We start from the raw sequence: 18755 nt of genomic DNA, 5'->3' as shown, positions 1-18755 counted from the left end.
GGTAAAATTTTGACGTTCGTATTCACCACGAGAAGTGTCAAATTTTTACTTTGATCCGTCAAAATTTTCTATTTTCTGTCAATTGGCACAGGGCCTAAGAAGAAATATATGTATAGTAGGTCTTGTTTTGTTTTCCACATGAAATAATTAAAAAAAACTATTATGTTGGAAATGCAACCGTGGACGCCAGCTGGCAGTGAAGCTTGCAAATGTTTGCTAATTCCTGTTTGCGCGAAACTAAGGCCCCGTCTCCACAGGAAAACACTGATGTCGTGATAACCATGTCAAAAAATATATTTTCAATGGAGACCGCCTATTTCTCATGTTCGGCAATATATGTCAGCGCTTATTGCTTGACATCTATTGCAGGCAATTCGATAGTTTGACAGCCATTCACGAAAAATTCACGATTTGCGGGAACAGCTGTTTCATTTGAAAGGAAGCGTGGTGGAGGTAACATCGATGAAATTTTGATATTAAATCAAAATAGAAAACTGTTCCCTATTGGATTATTTATGATTACGTTTTACGAAATTATTCAGCAAGTTTTTTTTAAAGATTTAAATGTTTTTAAACACCGAAATTGAGAGAATGTTGTCTGGTGGCGTCATGCGGCAAATGCTTATTTCAAGACATCAAAGTGCCCACATACAAAAACTTGCAATCACATTGCTCGCCAAAATGTCAGTTGGTAGGCCATCGGTGTTTGCCTGTGGAATTCTGCGGTAACTGGCGTCCCTAAATTGGAGCTTTAAGCGCTCCTCTAGTTTTTATTCTCGTTTCCTCTTTCGCTTTTTTTGTGATTTCTTTTTCTTTCCGTCTTCTGCATACTAGGGATGGGTAATGGGGAGTTGAAATTCGATTTTTCCCAAATTTCGAACACTGCCCTACCATTCGATTATTCGATTCGAAATTCGGTGGGGCAAATTCGAGTTCATTCGAATTTTTTCGAATTTTGCAAAATATTTTTGAAGTGGAAAGGCTGTCTGCACAATAGTTTTAGTTCTATGAAATGGGTTACCACAGGTTAGAAAATCAAATTCAAATAATCGCTTCCGCTGATGTTTGCGTTAAATATTTAACACCAAGTCATGAAATCTGTATCGTTCGTTTTATTTTTAAAAAGGGGGTAGGTGTGAAATGAATGGGCTTGCCCTGTAGATGTATAACATGGTTTTAGTTTTGTGCCATATGTAAGAAAATCAAAATCAAATTGTTTAATAAGTTAAATAGATTACTTCAATATGGATATCAATCGAAATGGTTTTGAATAAACTTTATTTTTTAATTACATTTAGGAGGGTTGCCGCCTGTTTGAAATGTCGAATTTAGTTAAAGAAGTGTTGTACTTAAAATACTATGCAACAATTTAAATATTAGTTGCGTTCCAGATGCTTCACGATTTGCAGGTTTTTACAGGAAGTCGTTCCAGGTGACCACCTCCCATAAGGTTTATTAATGGGGAAAACAGCTGTTCCTGCAAATCGTGGATTTCGTGAATATCGTGAAGCATCTGGAACGCAACTATTTTTGAAGTGCTTGAAGAGAGTGGCCACGTCTTTAAAAAGTTAAACTCAAATTACACTGTGCGACAGCCGAACCCAGCCCGGACTTTGTTAACATTTTCTGAATGTATACCCATTAAGTAGTAAAACGCTCAATGGATTTGCAAAAGTTAGCTCGTGTTTTTATTTTATCGCTTACTAAAGTTTTCATATTTCGGCCTAAGTAGTTTTCAAAAAAGTCGAAAAAATAGTTAAAATAAATGTCTGAAAAAAATTAAAGGTTGAGACATATATACTAAAATTTCTAGGGAAATGTTTTCGTAGAACATTTTAACCCATTAGCTACCGCCTAAAACGATCATTTTTGACACTTACTTCAAGAAATCTCGCAAAAACCAAATTTGGCAGATCGTTACTGGATTGATTTATTTTAAAAAATTATTCTCAGGAAAATTTAATAGGGGTCTTCTCAGGAAAAAGCGTCATGCTATCAACGTAAAACCCTCTAAAAATTATAAATAAAAAATCAACGAATGAACTAGTTTTTTATACAAAAATTTTTGAAATTGAGTTTGGAATAACAGATCGAAAAACATCCAATTTTGCACTTGAATCTCTAAGACAAGTGAAGTGCCGCACACAGTGATGGAAAATTTAGTCAGAAAGAAGAAAGGTGATTGATTTTTTTGAAATAAAGATGAAATTCGACTGTTTCTGGAAAAATTCGATTTTATCCGAATTTTAGCAACACAAAGTTCGATTTCAAAAATTCGCCATTTTGGAGCTAAAATTCGATTAAAATTCGAATATCGAAGCTTCGAATATCGAATTTACCCATCCATACTGCATACAACTTCAACGCTGTTGAGTCGCGCCACCTATAAAGTGCTCCGAAAATATCACGAGGGAGATAATGGTGGGGGATTGGCGTTCCTGTACCATGAACGATGACGCCCCCACCGGGATTGTGGGAAGCTGCAGCAGGTCGCCAGACCTAACAATTGCTAGCGCTTGTCTGATAAATAGCATGGCGACCTATGCTAACGCTTGCATCAGACCATCTGCTCATAATCATTATATCATAATGAAATTTTATTATTAAAAATTTTTAATTATTAATAAGAACATTTTATGTTTGTAATTTGAAGACTTTTATTTTAATGATTTAAAAAACTTAGAAATTCTAATAAAATCTAAGAACAGAACAAATAAAAATTGTACAGGTATAAAAGAACAAGGTATTTATACCCTACATTTACTCCCCCTCCAATAAAACGATAAGTTAACGAATATTAGAAGGAGCGTACAAAATAAATATAAATATAGAAATAATTTTATTTTAGTAATAACTAAACATTTTTTTGGTTATGACAACGACGACAAAAATAATTAAATGCGCTAGAATATTGTTATTCCTGAGACATGATACTGCTGCATCAGCTGTTGACCTTGATTCTGTTTTTGATGCTCTAAATGTTGCTGCGTTTGAAACGTATTCAGTGAGTCTAGAACCACAATATAATAGAGTTGTCAAACTATCGATGGCACTATCGATAGTATCGATAGTTTCAATTTTTTTAGACTATCAATACTCATTGATAGTTTTTTCTTATACTATCAAAAATATCGATAGTTTAGTAGGACTATCGATCATTTCTACCAATTATTTTGAAATTATTTGAATTTTTAATTTGAATTAAAGATTTTGCTTTTTAGTGTGATGCCGACGTCGTATTCAAATATGCACGCATTTAGGCCAAAATACATACATATGTTAATCGTAAATCCTGTTTTGTTTGCATAACTTGTGTTTGTTTTTGAACTTTCTAAAAAGAGAAGTATTTTGGCTAAGCATTTACTTAATTTTGAATGATTATAACTTTTATAAGATAATATTTTTTTTCACTATGATCCTGTAAAAACAAAGCAACCTAACTGATTTAGCACTATCGATAGTGCTATCGATAGTTTTGTTTTTTTCGAGACTATCGTTAATATTGATAGTTTTTCTGAAAACTATCAAAACTATCGATGGTGTGACTATCGATAGTTTGACACCTCTACAATATAACCAGTAAACAACCTTCGGTGAATTTGGCGACTGCCTTCCTCGGGGATGAATATGCTAGGGATGAAATTATTGGTACACACGCCTTCCAAGCACGCAGGGTTGCTTTTAAGAAACAAAAAATAATTAACTCCAAATGTTTCAAAAAGTATAGTGTAAAACGAAATTTATTGAATAATTCCATATAAAATGGTATACATAAATGACTCATTTTCTAAACGATTTAAGTAAAACGCATTTCATAACCTTTGTTGTGCAAACGGCATTTGCGAATTGATAGAAAAGTACTACGGATTGTAAATTTTTGTTAACTATGAGGTGGATGAAAATTTTCAACCCGGCCTGACGGTTTTGAAGAATTTTTTTGTTCTAATTTTATTACTAAGGCGTCTAATAAATGCATGGCTTTTAGTTCTAGAAGAATAAAAGTCAGTAAAGACAAGTCTTTTTTGTATAATTTCTGATTTTAATTGCTCAACTTATTTTGCACCAGAGCAACTGTCAAAATTTTCCAGCAGTAAAAAGTTACGAATTGGCACAGCAATGTAAAATTTTCTCGCCATAATAAAAAAGTTTTTTCAACATGGATCTTTTCTACTAATTGACATGAAATTACTATCTCAACGCTCGGAACGCTGCCACTGAGGGCTTTTGCCAACTGATAAAAAAGAGAAAATTTGGAAATACCAAACAAAAATTTTGAGATGTCTCCTTGTGAATACGAATGCCATAGTTTTTACCTGGCTCGTGGGACTACGCAAAATTTTTACAGCTTGTAAATATGTATATACATAAAGTTGTTGGCGGTAATAAAGAGTCAAAATCAAAATGGAGAAAAGAACAAAAATCGTACCTTAGTTGTCAGTTATAACATAAATCCAATTTATTTGCGAATATTTGTTTATTCTATTTATTGAAAGGCAACTACGCGAAAAAACTTGTGTTAATTATATTGACAACAGAACCTGGCAGCTCGCACGTTGTCTAAATTCTCAAGCAACATAAAATCCACAAAAGAATACATTGCTTGTCCATCAATACGCCATGTATAAATTTTAACAACACACAAAAATAGAGCTTTCGCACGAGCGTTTGTTTGGTTTTTCAACACCATTTATAATTTTCTTTTAATAAAATCACGTATTGTCAAATGCTTAAATTTATTTATCTAATAATAATACAGCACACAACCCTGAAATCTAAGAAAAAGTCTGAGGAAGGTCATTAAATAGCAGCACACAACCCCGTGCCTTCATCAGGAGTGAATATAACTACAACAACAACGACTACTACAACAACCCAAAAAGGTTGGTTACTGTCTAAACTGTGTCTAGAACCCATTCTATGTTAAGCGGCACAACAGTGACTAACGTTTTGGTGTTGAACTATTGGCTGTGGTCATAGACGTTGAGGGCTGATGGAGAAATGAACGGCTGCTGCTGCCGTAGCAGTGCCGGTAAATAAGCAGGGGGCTAATGCTTGGTTGCTTACTAAAATTATAGTTGTGTATATTCAGGAAGATGTGATATGGCAAGATGTGGAAATTAAGGTTACAAAATGGTCCATGTGGAGCGATTGGTTAACCTGACAAGCAACTTGTTTCCCAGGCTTGCCTTTGTTGATATATTCCCGATTGTAGTTGTTAAGTTGTGGCAGTTGGACTGGTAAACATTTTCACACTATTGCAGCGGAAAGGACAACAGCGTATGCACATCGTGTCAGCGCTGAAATATTTGGAAAGAGATTTGTTGCTTCTTTGATCTTGCGCTTTTCGTTGATAGATATTTGAACTTCGTCGTTGTGTTTTTAGTCCAGGTTTAATGAAGGATCGCCAATATATGTATCATGATGAAATTTTATTATTCAAAATTTTGAATTATTTATTAGAACATTTTATGTTTGTAATTTGAAGACTTTTATTTTAATGATTTTAAAAACTTAGAAATTCTAATAAAATCTAAGAACACCAGAACAAATAAAAATTGTACAGGTATAAAAGAACAAGGTATTTATACCCTACAATCATCTCGATCAATTAGCCCATCGACTTTGCTCCCGCGGACCACCGAACCTATATCAACTTCAACAAAGCTGATTGGAACGGCTACGCGGAAGTTACCGAGGGCAGATTCGCCGCCCCTCCCACACCCACAGACATACACGCTGGCAAATGCCAATTCCGCAGGGAAGTGTGCCGCAGCGGCTCGCTTCATACCATCCGAGCGCATCGCGGAAGTCCGCCTAAATATCCCAAGCTAATGAGCGTGAACACCTTAAGTAGTTCACATTGCATCCTTCGGTAGAAAGAGCCAAACGTCGAGTGAGCAGGTGGCTGCGCAAATTGCCCAAAAGCAGTGCACTACTTACTTTCAGCAGCGGCGAAGTAAAGGTGGCCATCGAGAAGGCGAAAGCCTCCAAAGCTATTGGACCCGACGGAATTTGCATGCTGATGCTAAAGTATTTGGGGCCCGCGAGAGTAGCATATGTCACAGAGATCCTTAACCTGTCAATGGGTACTGTCATCATTCCTGATGTGTGCAAATCACTGCTCTTATATCTTATCGCCCGATAACGCTCCTTTCCCAGGTCTCGAAGACACCAGAGCCCCAGCTACTTCCGTACTTTACCCACCACCTGACCCCAGGGAAGTATCAGCATGGTTATGTAAATTGCACAGCACAACAACAGCATTAAACGCCATAAACACCCAGACAACTCGTGGCCTAAACCGCAACCCCCCCTGTCCGAGAACAGTCCAAGCAGCGTTGGACTTGTCAAAGGCGTTTCATACTGTCCACCGTTCCACGCTACCAGAATACATTGGGGCTTCCTCTCTCCCACAGGGAAGAAGAATGAAACAAGGCGTTCCACAAGGTGATGTCCTCTCCCCATTACTGTTTAACTTTTACATCTCGAAGCTCCCCAACCAACTGAGGGAGTTTCCCGGATGTCATACATAGACGACTGCTCAATATTGGCGTCTGGGAGTAGAATTGATGACCTATGCTCAAAGGTAAACGGCCATCTCTCCAGACTTTCTCGCTTATTCACTGCGGAGGTCAACACTCTCCCCAACAAAATTAGCGGCGACCTCTTCATCACCTAGACGAATTTCAGGATTTATTTAGGTTCAGACCATGTTGTTGTTGTTGTAGCAGCATACAAGCTCCCCAAAGAGTTTTTGGGGAGTGTTGGTGGAGTGACAGTCCTTGGCCAAATATAAATCTGGGTCGTTCCGGTTACATAGACCCGACTATCGTGGGAACGTTCCGACCCTGTCGAAACTGCCCGTTTTCTTGGGCCTACCTTTAGTTGAGCTTGAAGATAATGATTGATGAATGGACCGAAATAGGCGGGGCTTAGTAGTGCCGCTACAACAAGAACAACAGGTTTAGTGAAAAAAGTCTCGCACTGACGGGGTTGAGGCTTCCGATGCTTCCTTCTCGTTTAAAAAACGCATACATAGCACATATGAATATACATTTATTAAAATGTATGTATGTATATTTTGACAAATAAATCATACTCATAAACAAAGGCTTCTAGAATATATAAGCATATAACCCGAAATTAAACTGAATTCTACCCATATTTAATATACTAAAACAACAAATAAGCAACCGCATTGATTTAATACAATTGAACAAGAAACTGTTAACCAATTATAAATAACATTTGTATTATGTAATTATTTTATAAAATTGGGCAAAAGCACAAAACAATTTACATTCAAAAATCTGGAATTGGTGACAAGGAATTATGTATAAAGTTGTAACTTACATTTACATTTATTAAATTGATTTGTTTTACATTGACCACAATTGTGTTTTTGAAGGAATGGATTAAACTTTCATAATTCATATTTTGTCTTATCTACATACATATGTAACATAAAATACAACTCATACATGTGCTATATGTATATAAATGTACTATGTTTCAATTAATACCAAAGAAAAAACCACATATCTACAATTATTTTTGCATTTCATAATTTTAATTAACCTAGAATTTAAGTCAATAAACATCATTTTAAGGAAAGTTGTCCTTCATATATGATTTAATTTAAAGTACGTATTCAAAAACAAACAAAAAATAAATTTTTATTAATCGTTGACACATTAGCACCCCTTCATTTTGAACTGCTTAAGATTTTTGATGGTGGAATTTGACGCTTTTGGTGTGTAAAACATTTTAAGTTTCGCTCATTTTATAGTTGTCAACATCTTGCGGACACATCGTCAGCATCAATGCTAAATGTACTAATTGATTTTTTTTGTTTAGAAATGTGTTCTTTGCATATTGTATGTAAATATTCCTTTAGCTTTCTCCCAGATGCACCTTCTTATTAAAATACAAAACCAAATTTAAAAAAATTGATACATATTTATTCGCGTAACTAAAATAAGCTTTTTGTTTTTTCTGTAAAATTTCAACTTTGTCGTTTGCATTGATAAAGACGAAATGTACATACATTTTTTTTGTTGCATCGCAGATACAGCTACACTTTTTCAAATACTTATACATATACATATGTATGTACTAACCATTATTATCGCACCACTACAACTGCGTATTAACATCTTTGGTTATTTTCTACCCCGCGTACAACTTCAACTTTTCGGCGCGTTTGCACTGTTGCGTTTTTCCGCTATCCACATTTCGATTTCCTGCTTGAGTTCATTATTTGGCTGTACCTTGTCCATTGTGAGCGGAGCGCGATTGAAAGGATCAGTTTGATCGCTGAGCAGATGTCGAGCTATGGTCGAACGATCCACTGTCACCTTCGAGCTAGGCAGTATTACTGGGTCGGTCATTAACGTGGACATAATTGGATCCAAAAACTCTTCGGGTGCATCAGCTAAGAATTCCTGCTCTTCACGATATTGCACTTCCATGCGTAGTACTTTGGCAGCAAAGTCAGTTATTTCACCGATCAGTTGGCCGCCACCAATACGTACGAGTATATTTTCAGCATAACTAAATAGTTGCGAGCTATAAGAACGGCCATCTTGCGATACGGCTAAGCAAAATTGCTCACTGGTACTCAGATTGATATAGATGCGACAGATTTCCAATACCGTTTGCGCAGGATCGAACTCAAATTCCTTCTTATCTTTCACCTTGAAGCGTTCCTTTTGCGGTCCGACTAAATTCAAGAGAAAATAATTTAACATGGCGGCAATACGATCCACCATGCTGTTATGGCAAAAAATACTTTTAATTTCTATTGTTAGCAATTTTAGAATGTTAATGGTATCGCGACCAAGTATGTTGTCTATGCGGGCTCTCATGCCTAATTGATGCAGACTGGACAACTGTTGTTGGCGATCGTTTTGTGAGAGAGCATTCCATTCCCCACGCGCCTGTGCCTCTTGAAGTTGGCGTATTTGCTCCAAATTTGAAAGGGATTCATCTAAAAATATTCGAAGTTTTAATATTTGTAATTAGAATAAAACCAAATGAATAAGTATGATACATTTCATTAACTAATGACCTAAGCCGCAGGCAACCGCTGTAGCCGAGTGGGTAGAGACGCATAGTACCATTCCCACCACAGTCGGTTCTACGTACCGGAATGACTCGGGTTTTACCCGACCAAGGGCTGTTGTTTCGGCGATCTAACCCCGTTTAGGTCGGCGAAGTATCTCGGAAGTTGTTCGTCTATAGGGCTACATTCGCTATGTATTCTTCTGCTCAGGGCTGGCATCGAGTCAAACCCAGGGCCAGAAACCTACACCTGCTGTGTATGCCAGAGACGACTACACCACAACTCCACCTCAGTCAAGTGCAATGCTTGCGAGGAGTGGAGTCACCTCAGAGTCTGCTAGGGATTACGGACACATCGGCAGTGGACCACGTCGTTTGTGACCCCCTGCTGCTCAAATAGAGCAGCCTCCACGGCTAACCCCAGTCCACCTGAGCGGCTCCACACAAACACCACAGCACAACAACATAACAACACAATAGACCACACCACAACCACGACAGACCACAGCGACATAAGCGGAAGAAGTGGGAAGAGCATCTGAAGACCTGTAACGTCATCTCTGGTGTGAGTAAGCTTTGGTCAACCGTGAGGTCACTGTCCAATCCGACGAAGCACGACGAAAGAGTCGAAATTTCTTTCGGCGACCATGCTTCGTCGGACCCGGAGCGATGAGTGAGCTATTTTAGCCGGCAGTTCATACTGCATTCTCCGGTGGCCAAAGCCAAGCGTCGAGTGACCAGAAGTCTGCACAAACTGCCAACAACTTATGCCCCTCTTGCTTTCATTTGCGGTGAAGTTCAGGTGGCCATCGGAAAGGCGAAAGCCTCCAAAGCCATGGGTCCCGACGGAATATGCATGCTGATGCTGAAAAATTTAGGTCCTGCGGGAGTAGCGTACCTAACGGAGATCCTCAATTTGTCAATGGCCACTCTCATCATCCCAGACATCTGGAAGGTGGGGAGAGTGGTCCCACCGCTCAAACCGGGGAAACCAGCCAACAAAGAAGATTCGTATCGACACAGGCGTTTCATACCGTCAGCCACTCCACGCTACTAGAAAATATAGAGGCTTCCTCTCTCCCACAGAGGCTCAAACGGTGGTCGGCAAATTATCTGAGTGGTCGACACTTGTCGGTAATGTTTTAGAGACAAATCGAGCAAACTCAGGAAAATAAAACAAAGGGTTCCGCAGGGTGGTGCCCTTTCCCCGCTACTGTTTAACTTTTACATTTCCAAGCTCCCTCAACCACCAGAGGGAGTCTCGATTGTCTCTTACGCCGACGATTGCTCGATCATGGCGACTGGGAATGGAATTGATGACCTGTGTTCGAAAGTAAACGGGTATCTCTCCGAGCTTTCTCGCTTCTTCACTGCAAAGTGCCTAGCCCTCTCCCCTACGAAATCCTCTGCGACTTTGTTCACCAGCTGGACGAAGGAGGTCAGGCTACCGCTGGGGATTCACGTCGATGACACACCAATTCCGACGGTGAATAACCCCAAAATACTCGGAGTAACATTNCTCCTTCTCTGCGCACGCAACCGCTATTGTCAATAAAGTACAGAGCCGCAACAAGGTCCTCAAGTCGCTAGCCGGAAGTACTTGGGGCAAAGACAAAGAAACGTTGCTGGCAAAATACAAGGCAATAGGCCGGCCGGTTTTAAACTACGCAGCACCAGTGTGGTCGCCGGGTACCCCCCAGCCGGGAATCAGCCCCATCGCTAATTCCATGTGAATAAATCGTTCCCATCATTTAACATGCAAAACAAAAACAAATTTGGGAAAAAATTTTTTTGTTTTGTTTTATAATTTTTGGGAATATTTGTTCACATGGAATTCACGATAGGGCCGAATGCCGTTCTAGGCACACAACCACCGGACACTGACGAGACGGAGCTTCATCTGCCTCGGGAGACAAGAACCACAATAGCCCAACTTCGCTCTGGCTACTGCAGCAGGTTAAACTCATACCTGAGCAGACTAAACGCGGATGTGCCAAATTAGTGTCCGGCATTCGGAGAGACCCTTCACGACTCGAAACATCTCTTCGCATGCCCGGAAAACCCCACAACCCTAACGGCTTTGTCCCTGTGGACCGACCCAATGGAGGCTGCACGCTTCTTAGGGCTGCCGTTAGTGGAACTTTACGACAACGACTGAGACATCAACCGATCTGGGCGGGGTTATTGTAGCCGCTACAAAAACAACAACAACAGACGCATAGTACTACTCCGTAGGACCTAGGTTCGATCCCTGGTCCGAGCGACTCCTAAAAATACCTCCGAATGTTTGTAACTCAAAAAAGCTTCTCTTAAAACCCATTTGCCTTTCGGAGGCGGAGTAAAACTGTAGGCCCCTTAATTTTTGCTAAAACGTCAAGACGCCACCGCAATTGGAGGAGAAGCTTGGCCAAACACTTAGCAAATATTTTTTTATTACTATTTTTTTTTGTTTTTTAATTACCGATTTTACCAATTTATTTTTTATATACACAATACACATATACATAAGTATGTACATATATATTTTCGAGCTGAATCACTCTGTATATTAATGAAAATATGTATCATCGTTTCCTATTGTATTCGTATTTGCATTTAAATAAATATAAAAAAAACGCTCAACCGTATATAGATTCGTCAGTAGCTTTTGTATAGATTTTACAGATGCCAAAGTCGGAAGTTGCATTGAAATGTTAAATTCAGAGAAAATGCTTACCCTACCAAAACCACCTATAGTATGGAAAAGCCTCCGCTTTCAGATAAAATATGTATAGAATAAGCATTTTCACTTACCCAATAAAAATATAGCGTCATTAATTAGTAAATTAATGAATCTGAGGAAAAGTGGTGGTTCAATAGCCTCCATATTTTGCTCTGCTTCAATAGCCAAATTTTTGAAACATTGTACATGCTCCTCTTTGCTCCATAAGTACTCCATAATGGCATACATGGGACGACGATAATTGAATTTTTGTTCGAATTGCACAGACTGTCCGGTCATTTCGATGCTTACGAACACATTCAGCAAACTAGGCACCACCTTCAAACGATCCACATTGTTGTCGAACACATGTGTTATGAAAGAATTACGGATACTGCCAGAAATTTTTTTAGGTAACAGAAATTCCAATGCCTCAGCAAGCTTGGCGCGCAAATGTGGATTTTTAACAAGTTCTGCGCTACCCATAAATAAAACGATCATCTTGAATAGAGCATCGTGTGACGAATGATACAACTCGATGAATTGACCGGGTGGAAAGTGTCGGCTAAAACTTAAATAGGCAACCACATTGTCGATAACATTTTCTGGCACCGATTTCAAATATGGCGGTACGAATTCACATTTGTCGGGTATTCGCCTTTGCTTAAGCGTGTGCGGTGCAAAGTCTTCCTTAGTGGTGGCAACCTGAAACTCCTCCTTGGTAACCATTGCAATTTCAGTTAGCCAAATGGCGGAAGCTTCGAAAAATTTAAGTATGTGCGTATCATTTGACGGTTCCATTAGTCCGTTGCGCATACATAAATATTGTTGCATTTGCTCTTTCAGCATACGCAATAAATTTTTGGCTAAAGCATTGTTGGGGTGGCTTTGGGCAACATCATGATAAGCGGTTTGCAAATTATGTAGCTCACGAGTCATGCGTGTATATCGTTCAATGCATGCTGCATAGCCTAGTTCGAATGCCTTATGTGTCATATAGAATATTTCCGTAACGAAGTTAAATTTTTCAGCAACAAGACGGGTCTCATTCTCATCGGTAGGCAAGAGGCACGTCTCTTCTGTGGCTTTCAACATGCTCACTTGTTTGGCTTGACGATCTTCATCGGTAACAGCGCAATATGTTGGATCGACTAGTAATACCTGTAAAAGATAAACTTAAATGTTAACTATTTCTAAAATTTTTTGAATTGTTATGTATGTATGTAAGTACATATCAGTCCATAGCGGAATCTAAACTTTGCCCCCTGTTCGACACACCTATACCGTCTCCAATCAGGACCAAAATTTATATGTGATATCTTCCACTATAGTAGCATGGACGTTGGGATTGAGTCTTAGGATTCCAGATATAAAAATTTGCTTCCTATATTAAGGACCACCCTAATGTACGTACATATTGCAAACCCTGAATCTGCTTCTTACAACCAATGGGTATTGTTATGTGTTAGTGTGTTTTTGTTTCGCTAAAAAATCGTGAGTTCGATATGTTTGAACTAGATCAAGTACGAGTATGAGTTGAAATCCAACAAGCAAGCCAACCAGTTACTTGCTCGTTTCGAACCAAGCCCAGTGAATAGAAGTAAGCTTTGAAGTCGCTTGCTGCAGTACATATCAATGGTCCTCTACAATAACGGCACAATTCAAAAAAAAAAAGAAAAAAACCTGTATACTGGTTATCTCATGTCTCTAATCTTTGTCTAATCCATGTAAAATCTTTACTACTGTAAGCATAAGCATGTATGCACGTTGACTAACAAATACGATGTGTAACTAGCCCTTAAGCTATTTTGCAATTGTGTTTACACCTTAAGTTATGTGTCTAGACCTTAAGATTTGGTTGTTTTGTTAAGAGCGTGGGTAACCACCATCTTGGCATTGAATAAAAGAATCAGAATCAGATTGACTACCAACCACACTAGACGTGTGTAATTTATTTGAGAGTTCGTTTAAGCGTTTTCATCAGAAGTGGTCGTCGAAGCCACTCCAACGTACATAGTTTTCTTCTGTAATAAAAATTTTCGCGCGGTTTAAAATGGGAGACGACGTCGTGAGTGCAGAAAAGTATACGCTCCTCCAATTAAAGGCGTGGTGCGCAGCCGTTGGCGTAAACGTAAGTGGTGCAAAGGCGTCACTAGCAGCAAGGCTTAGACAGTTATCAGCAGAGGCACGCGGATTGTTCCCAGGTACCGAACCAGTGGATTTAACTGACGAAGCCAATGACAACGCTGCTGAAAGGCGTGACGAAATAAGCAGTGAGTAACACGACGAAGCTGCAAATGCAGTGGACAATGTAGTGGTAAATGCAGCGAAAAACGTAGCGGAAAATGTAGCGGTAAATGCAGCGAAAAATGTAGCGGTAAATGCAACGGTCAATGTAGCGGACAATGTAGCGGTAGTTGCAGCAAACAACGTAGCGGTCAATGAAGCGGAAATTGTAGCGTACAATGTAATGTTCAACATAGCGGACAACGATTCAGACAGTAATGCAAACTACAATATAGATGGGCAGTTCGGTGTTCAAATGCACACAAGCCGTGAAGTAGATGACCGGCGTCGATTGTTTAACAGTGTGGCCAATGTCGAGTCCGAGAGTCTTAGAGTTAAGTTGCTCGAAAAAGAAATTGAAATGTTGAGGCTGAAGCTGTCGATAGAAGCACAAAAAAAGACGCACACTGTCACTAAGGAATTCTCCTTCGATACAGTAAAGCAGCTATTATCAGATTATGACGGCGGCGAAAATTTCGAGATGTGGCGTGCGCAAGTAGTGCACCTGCAAGAAGACCTTAAGGTAGACAAAGAAATGCTTGCTTTGGTGGTACAGCTAAAATTGAAAGGTGTGGCTGCAACTTGGTATAATACCAACAAAATGTTTCTGAGGAGTCCGGACGTTGTGCTGACGGAGATGGCTACAATATTTGCACGTAGCGATAATCTCCTGGTTACGCGACGCCGTTTTGAAAAACGTACCTGGAGTTACGAAGAGTCGTTTGCAAACTACTTTAACGAAAAGTTTTTGCTAAGCAGCGGTTTGAACCTCGGCGACGGGGAGCTAGTCGAGTATATAATCGACGGCATCCCAGACACGCAGTTACAGGTCCAGGCGAAGCTACAAAATTTTCCGACAGCAAGCAACTTGGTGAAGGCGTTTCGTACGATTGAGTTGCCGCAACGTTCATCCCCAAGGCCGAGCGAGGATAGATAGTGCTCTAAATATGTAATCGGCGTAGAATCAGGAGATTCTAGTCGTCAGGATGGCCGAGTTGTTAGCATAAGCATGTATGCACGTTGACTAACAAATACGATGTGTAACTAGCCCTTAAGCTATTTTGCAATTGTGTTTACACCTTAAGTTATGTGTCTAGACCTTAAGATTTGGTTGTTTTGTTAAGAGCGTGGGTAACCACCATCTTGGCATTGAATTAAAGAATCAGAATCAGATTGACTACCAACCACACTAGACGTGTGTAATTTATTAGAGAGTTCGTTTAAGCGTTTTCACTACTTACTTTAGTAGTCCTTACTACTTACTTCAGTAAAGATTGGACATGGATAGACAAGAATAAGAGGCATGAGACACTAACAGTAGGAAGGGTTTTGTTTTATTGAATTTTAAATTTAGCTGTTATTCCAGAGGATCATCGATATATCGACGCCTCCAAACCATACTATGGTAAGTGAAAGGTGACTTAGCATGTAATGTTTTGGAAGCGTCGATATGCACATAAAGATTTAAAAATTATCTTTCGCTTTAAGTAAAACTTTTACATATAAGCAATTTGAATATACATTCATACTAAGGACCGTTTTCTAAATAAGGTTTAAGCAAAAAAAAACAAAACCGACTTCAATTATCATATAAAAATTTAAGATTATCGTTAATTTCTTCATGATTAAATGATCGGACCTCTACCAAATTACAATGGGGCCACCTGTGAGGTAACANTTTGTCTAATCCATGTAAAATCTTTACTACTGTAAGCATAAGCATGTATGCACGTTGACTAACAAATACGATGTGTAACTAGCCCTTAAGCTATTTTGCAATTGTGTTTACACCTTAAGTTATGTGTCTAGACCTTAAGATTTGGTTGTTTTGTTAAGAGCGTGGGTAACCACCATCTTGGCATTGAATTAAAGAATCAGAATCAGATTGACTACCAACCACACTAGACGTGTGTAATTTATTAGAGAGTTCGTTTAAGCGTTTTCACTACTTACTTTAGTAGTCCTTACTACTTACTTCAGTAAAGATTGGACATGGATAGACAAGAATAAGAGGCATGAGACACTAACAGTAGGAAGGGTTTTGTTTTATTGAATTTTAAATTTAGCTGTTATTCCAGAGGATCATCGATATATCGACGCCTCCAAACCATACTATGGTAAGTGAAAGGTGACTTAGCATGTAATGTTTTGGAAGCGTCGATATGCACATAAAGATTTAAAAATTATCTTTCGCTTTAAGTAAAACTTTTACATATAAGCAATTTGAATATACATTCATACTAAGGACCGTTTTCTAAATAAGGTTTAAGCAAAAAAAAACAAAACCGACTTCAATTATCATATAAAAATTTAAGATTATCGTTAATTTCTTCATGATTAAATGATCGGACCTCTACCAAATTACAATGGGGCCACCTGTGAGGTAACACCTTTCCTTTAAAAAATAATTATTGAAATCGGTTAATGTGGTCCAAAGTTATGCGGTAACATACATAGCAAAGAGTTGTTGTTGTTGTTGTAGCGGCTACTAAGCCCCGTTCGGGTCGGTTCANATTAAATGATCGGACCTCTACCAAATTACAATGGGGCCACCTGTGAGGTAACACCTTTCCTTTAAAAAATAATTATTGAAATCGGTTAATGTGGTCCAAAGTTATGCGGTAACATACATAGCAAAGAGTTGTTGTTGTTGTTGTAGCGGCTACTAAGCCCCGTTCGGGTCGGTTCATCCATCAACGTTGTCGTCAATTTCAGCTAGGGGGAGGCCCAGGAAGTGTGCGACTTCCACAGGGGCTGTCCATAGGGACAGGGGCGTCAGCTGAGTGGGGCTCTCAGGGCATGTGAAGAGGTGCCGGGAGTCATGCGGCGACTCTCCACATGCCGGGCATTGGTTGGGCACATCCTCGTTGATTCTACTCAAGTAAGAGTTTAGCCTGCGGCAATAGCCAGAGCGAAGTTGGGTTATTGTAGAGCGGGTCTCCCGAGGCAGACAAAGTTCTGTTCCGTCCACGTCCGGTGGTTGTGTGCCTAGAACGGCATTCACAGAGCGGGAGTCTACATAACTTGAGACTGATTCCCTGTGAATGCCGTTCAGGGCCTGTCGGTAAACCTCTGGACTTCGTCGGTCAGTTCGTAAAGATGCCTCTTGACCTGCCGTGGCGAGGGCTCTTCCGCGAGCAGCTGTCCGCTGGGATGGCCACGTCTGTGGCTCCCAGCAAGGAACTGCTTGCAGAGCATTATGTTATGCTCCTTTACTGGGAGCATCTGGGCCTCGTCATGTAGGTGGTGTTGGGGCGTCATCAGAAGGCATCCTGTCGCTGTTCGTAATGCCGTATTTTGGCTGGTCTGTAGCTTCATCCACTGCGTCCTGCTAGTCCCCGGCGACCATACGGGCGCTGCATAGTTTAGAACCGGCCGACCAATTGCCTTGTATGTTGCCAACAACGTTTCTTTATATTTGCCCCCAAGTGCTGCCGGCCAGCGACTTGAGGACATTGTCGCGGCTCTGTACTTTGTTGACAATTGCGGTTGTATGCGCCGAGAAGGAGAGCAGACTGTCGAAGGTAACTCCGAGGATTTTCGGGTTATTCACCGTCGGTATTGTTACGCCATCGACGTGAATACCCAGTGGCAGTCTGACCTCCTTCGTCCAGGTGGTGAAAAGGGTTGCCGAGGATTTCGCAGGGGATAGGGCAAGGCTCCTTGCAGTGAAGAAGCGAGAAAGTTCGGCGAGATAACCGTTTACTTTCGAGCACAAGTCATCAATTCCATTCCCAGACGCCATGATCGAACAATCGTCAGCATAGGAGACAATATTAACACCCTCCGGTGGTTGAGGAATCTTTGAGATGTAATAATTAAACGTGGCTTGCTAGTTTTGTCTCTGAAAATTACTGACGAGTGTCAGGTAGTTAGCCGACCACCGTTTGAGTCCCTGTGGGAGTGAGGAGGCTTCTATATCTTCTAGTAGCGTTGAATGACTGACAGTGTCGAACGCCTTGGACAGGTCCAACGCTACTAGAATAGTTCTCTCACAGGGGCGGTTTCGGTTAAGGCCACGAGTTATCTGAGTGTTTATGGCGTTAAGTGCTGTTGTTGTGCTATGCACTTTACGGAACCCATGCTGATGCTTCGCTGGGGTCAGGTGGTTCGTAAAATACGGGAGCAGCAGGGCCTCGAGTGTCTTCGCTACCGGGGAAAGGAGAGTTATCGGGCGATAAGACTCCTTTGTTGGCTGGTTTCCTCGGTTGGAGCAGTGGGACCACTCTCGCCATTTTCCAGATGTCTGGAATGACGAGAGTGGCCATAGACAGGTTGAGGACCTCCGTTAGGTATGCTACTCCCGCAGGACCCAAACATCAGCATCAACATGCATATTCAACAGGGTTGAATTGCCGTGCAACTTCGTCTCTTGGACCGCAGCTATTAATATTCCATGCCTTCCCATAAGGACAGTTATCTCCTCGATCTTGCTCTGGAATCCGTTACAGTTAAATTGTAGCACCTTTTGTGTGCCTTGGGAGACCGATTGTGATGTGTGGTGTTAAAGAGCTGTGTTGCCTGCCGGCCCCCTGCTGTACGTGCTGCAAAACGGGGTGCTGCCTTGTGGTGGTGGGTGGCGGTGTGGCGGGGGGGGGATGCGACGGATGGGCAGCACAGCAGGGGCCCACATAGTCACTCGTCCAATCTCGCGTGTTGCGAAGTCCTGAGCACGCCCTAAAGTGGCACCAGCCGAGGCAGGAGT

The 18755-nt window shown here is 40.5% G+C and overlaps 1 protein-coding gene across 1 annotated transcript in view; it reads right to left on the bottom strand.

The window, feature by feature from the left end:
* Nucleotides 1–7732: 7732 nt before the first annotated feature.
* Ube4A (Ubiquitination factor E4A) overlaps nt 7733–18755 on the bottom strand; it is a 23690-nt gene continuing 12667 nt past the window's right edge. The window contains exons 3-4 of the mRNA XM_017609494.1: nt 11857–12925; nt 7733–8989 (exon numbers count right to left, since the gene is read on the bottom strand). Coding sequence (XP_017464983.1) covers nt 8187–8989; nt 11857–12925 — 1872 coding nt within the window. The 3' untranslated portion in view covers nt 7733–8186. The remainder of the gene's footprint in view (nt 8990–11856; nt 12926–18755) is intronic.

The sequence above is a fragment of the Rhagoletis zephyria genome, unplaced genomic scaffold (genome assembly GCF_001687245.7).
Source record: "Rhagoletis zephyria isolate East Lansing unplaced genomic scaffold, Rhagoletis_zephyria_1.1 Rzeph_scaffold_00009, whole genome shotgun sequence".
Lineage (NCBI taxonomy): Eukaryota > Metazoa > Arthropoda > Insecta > Diptera > Tephritidae > Rhagoletis > Rhagoletis zephyria.
Note: the sequence above shows the minus strand (reverse complement) of the source record. Positions and strands in the feature narration are given on the sequence as shown.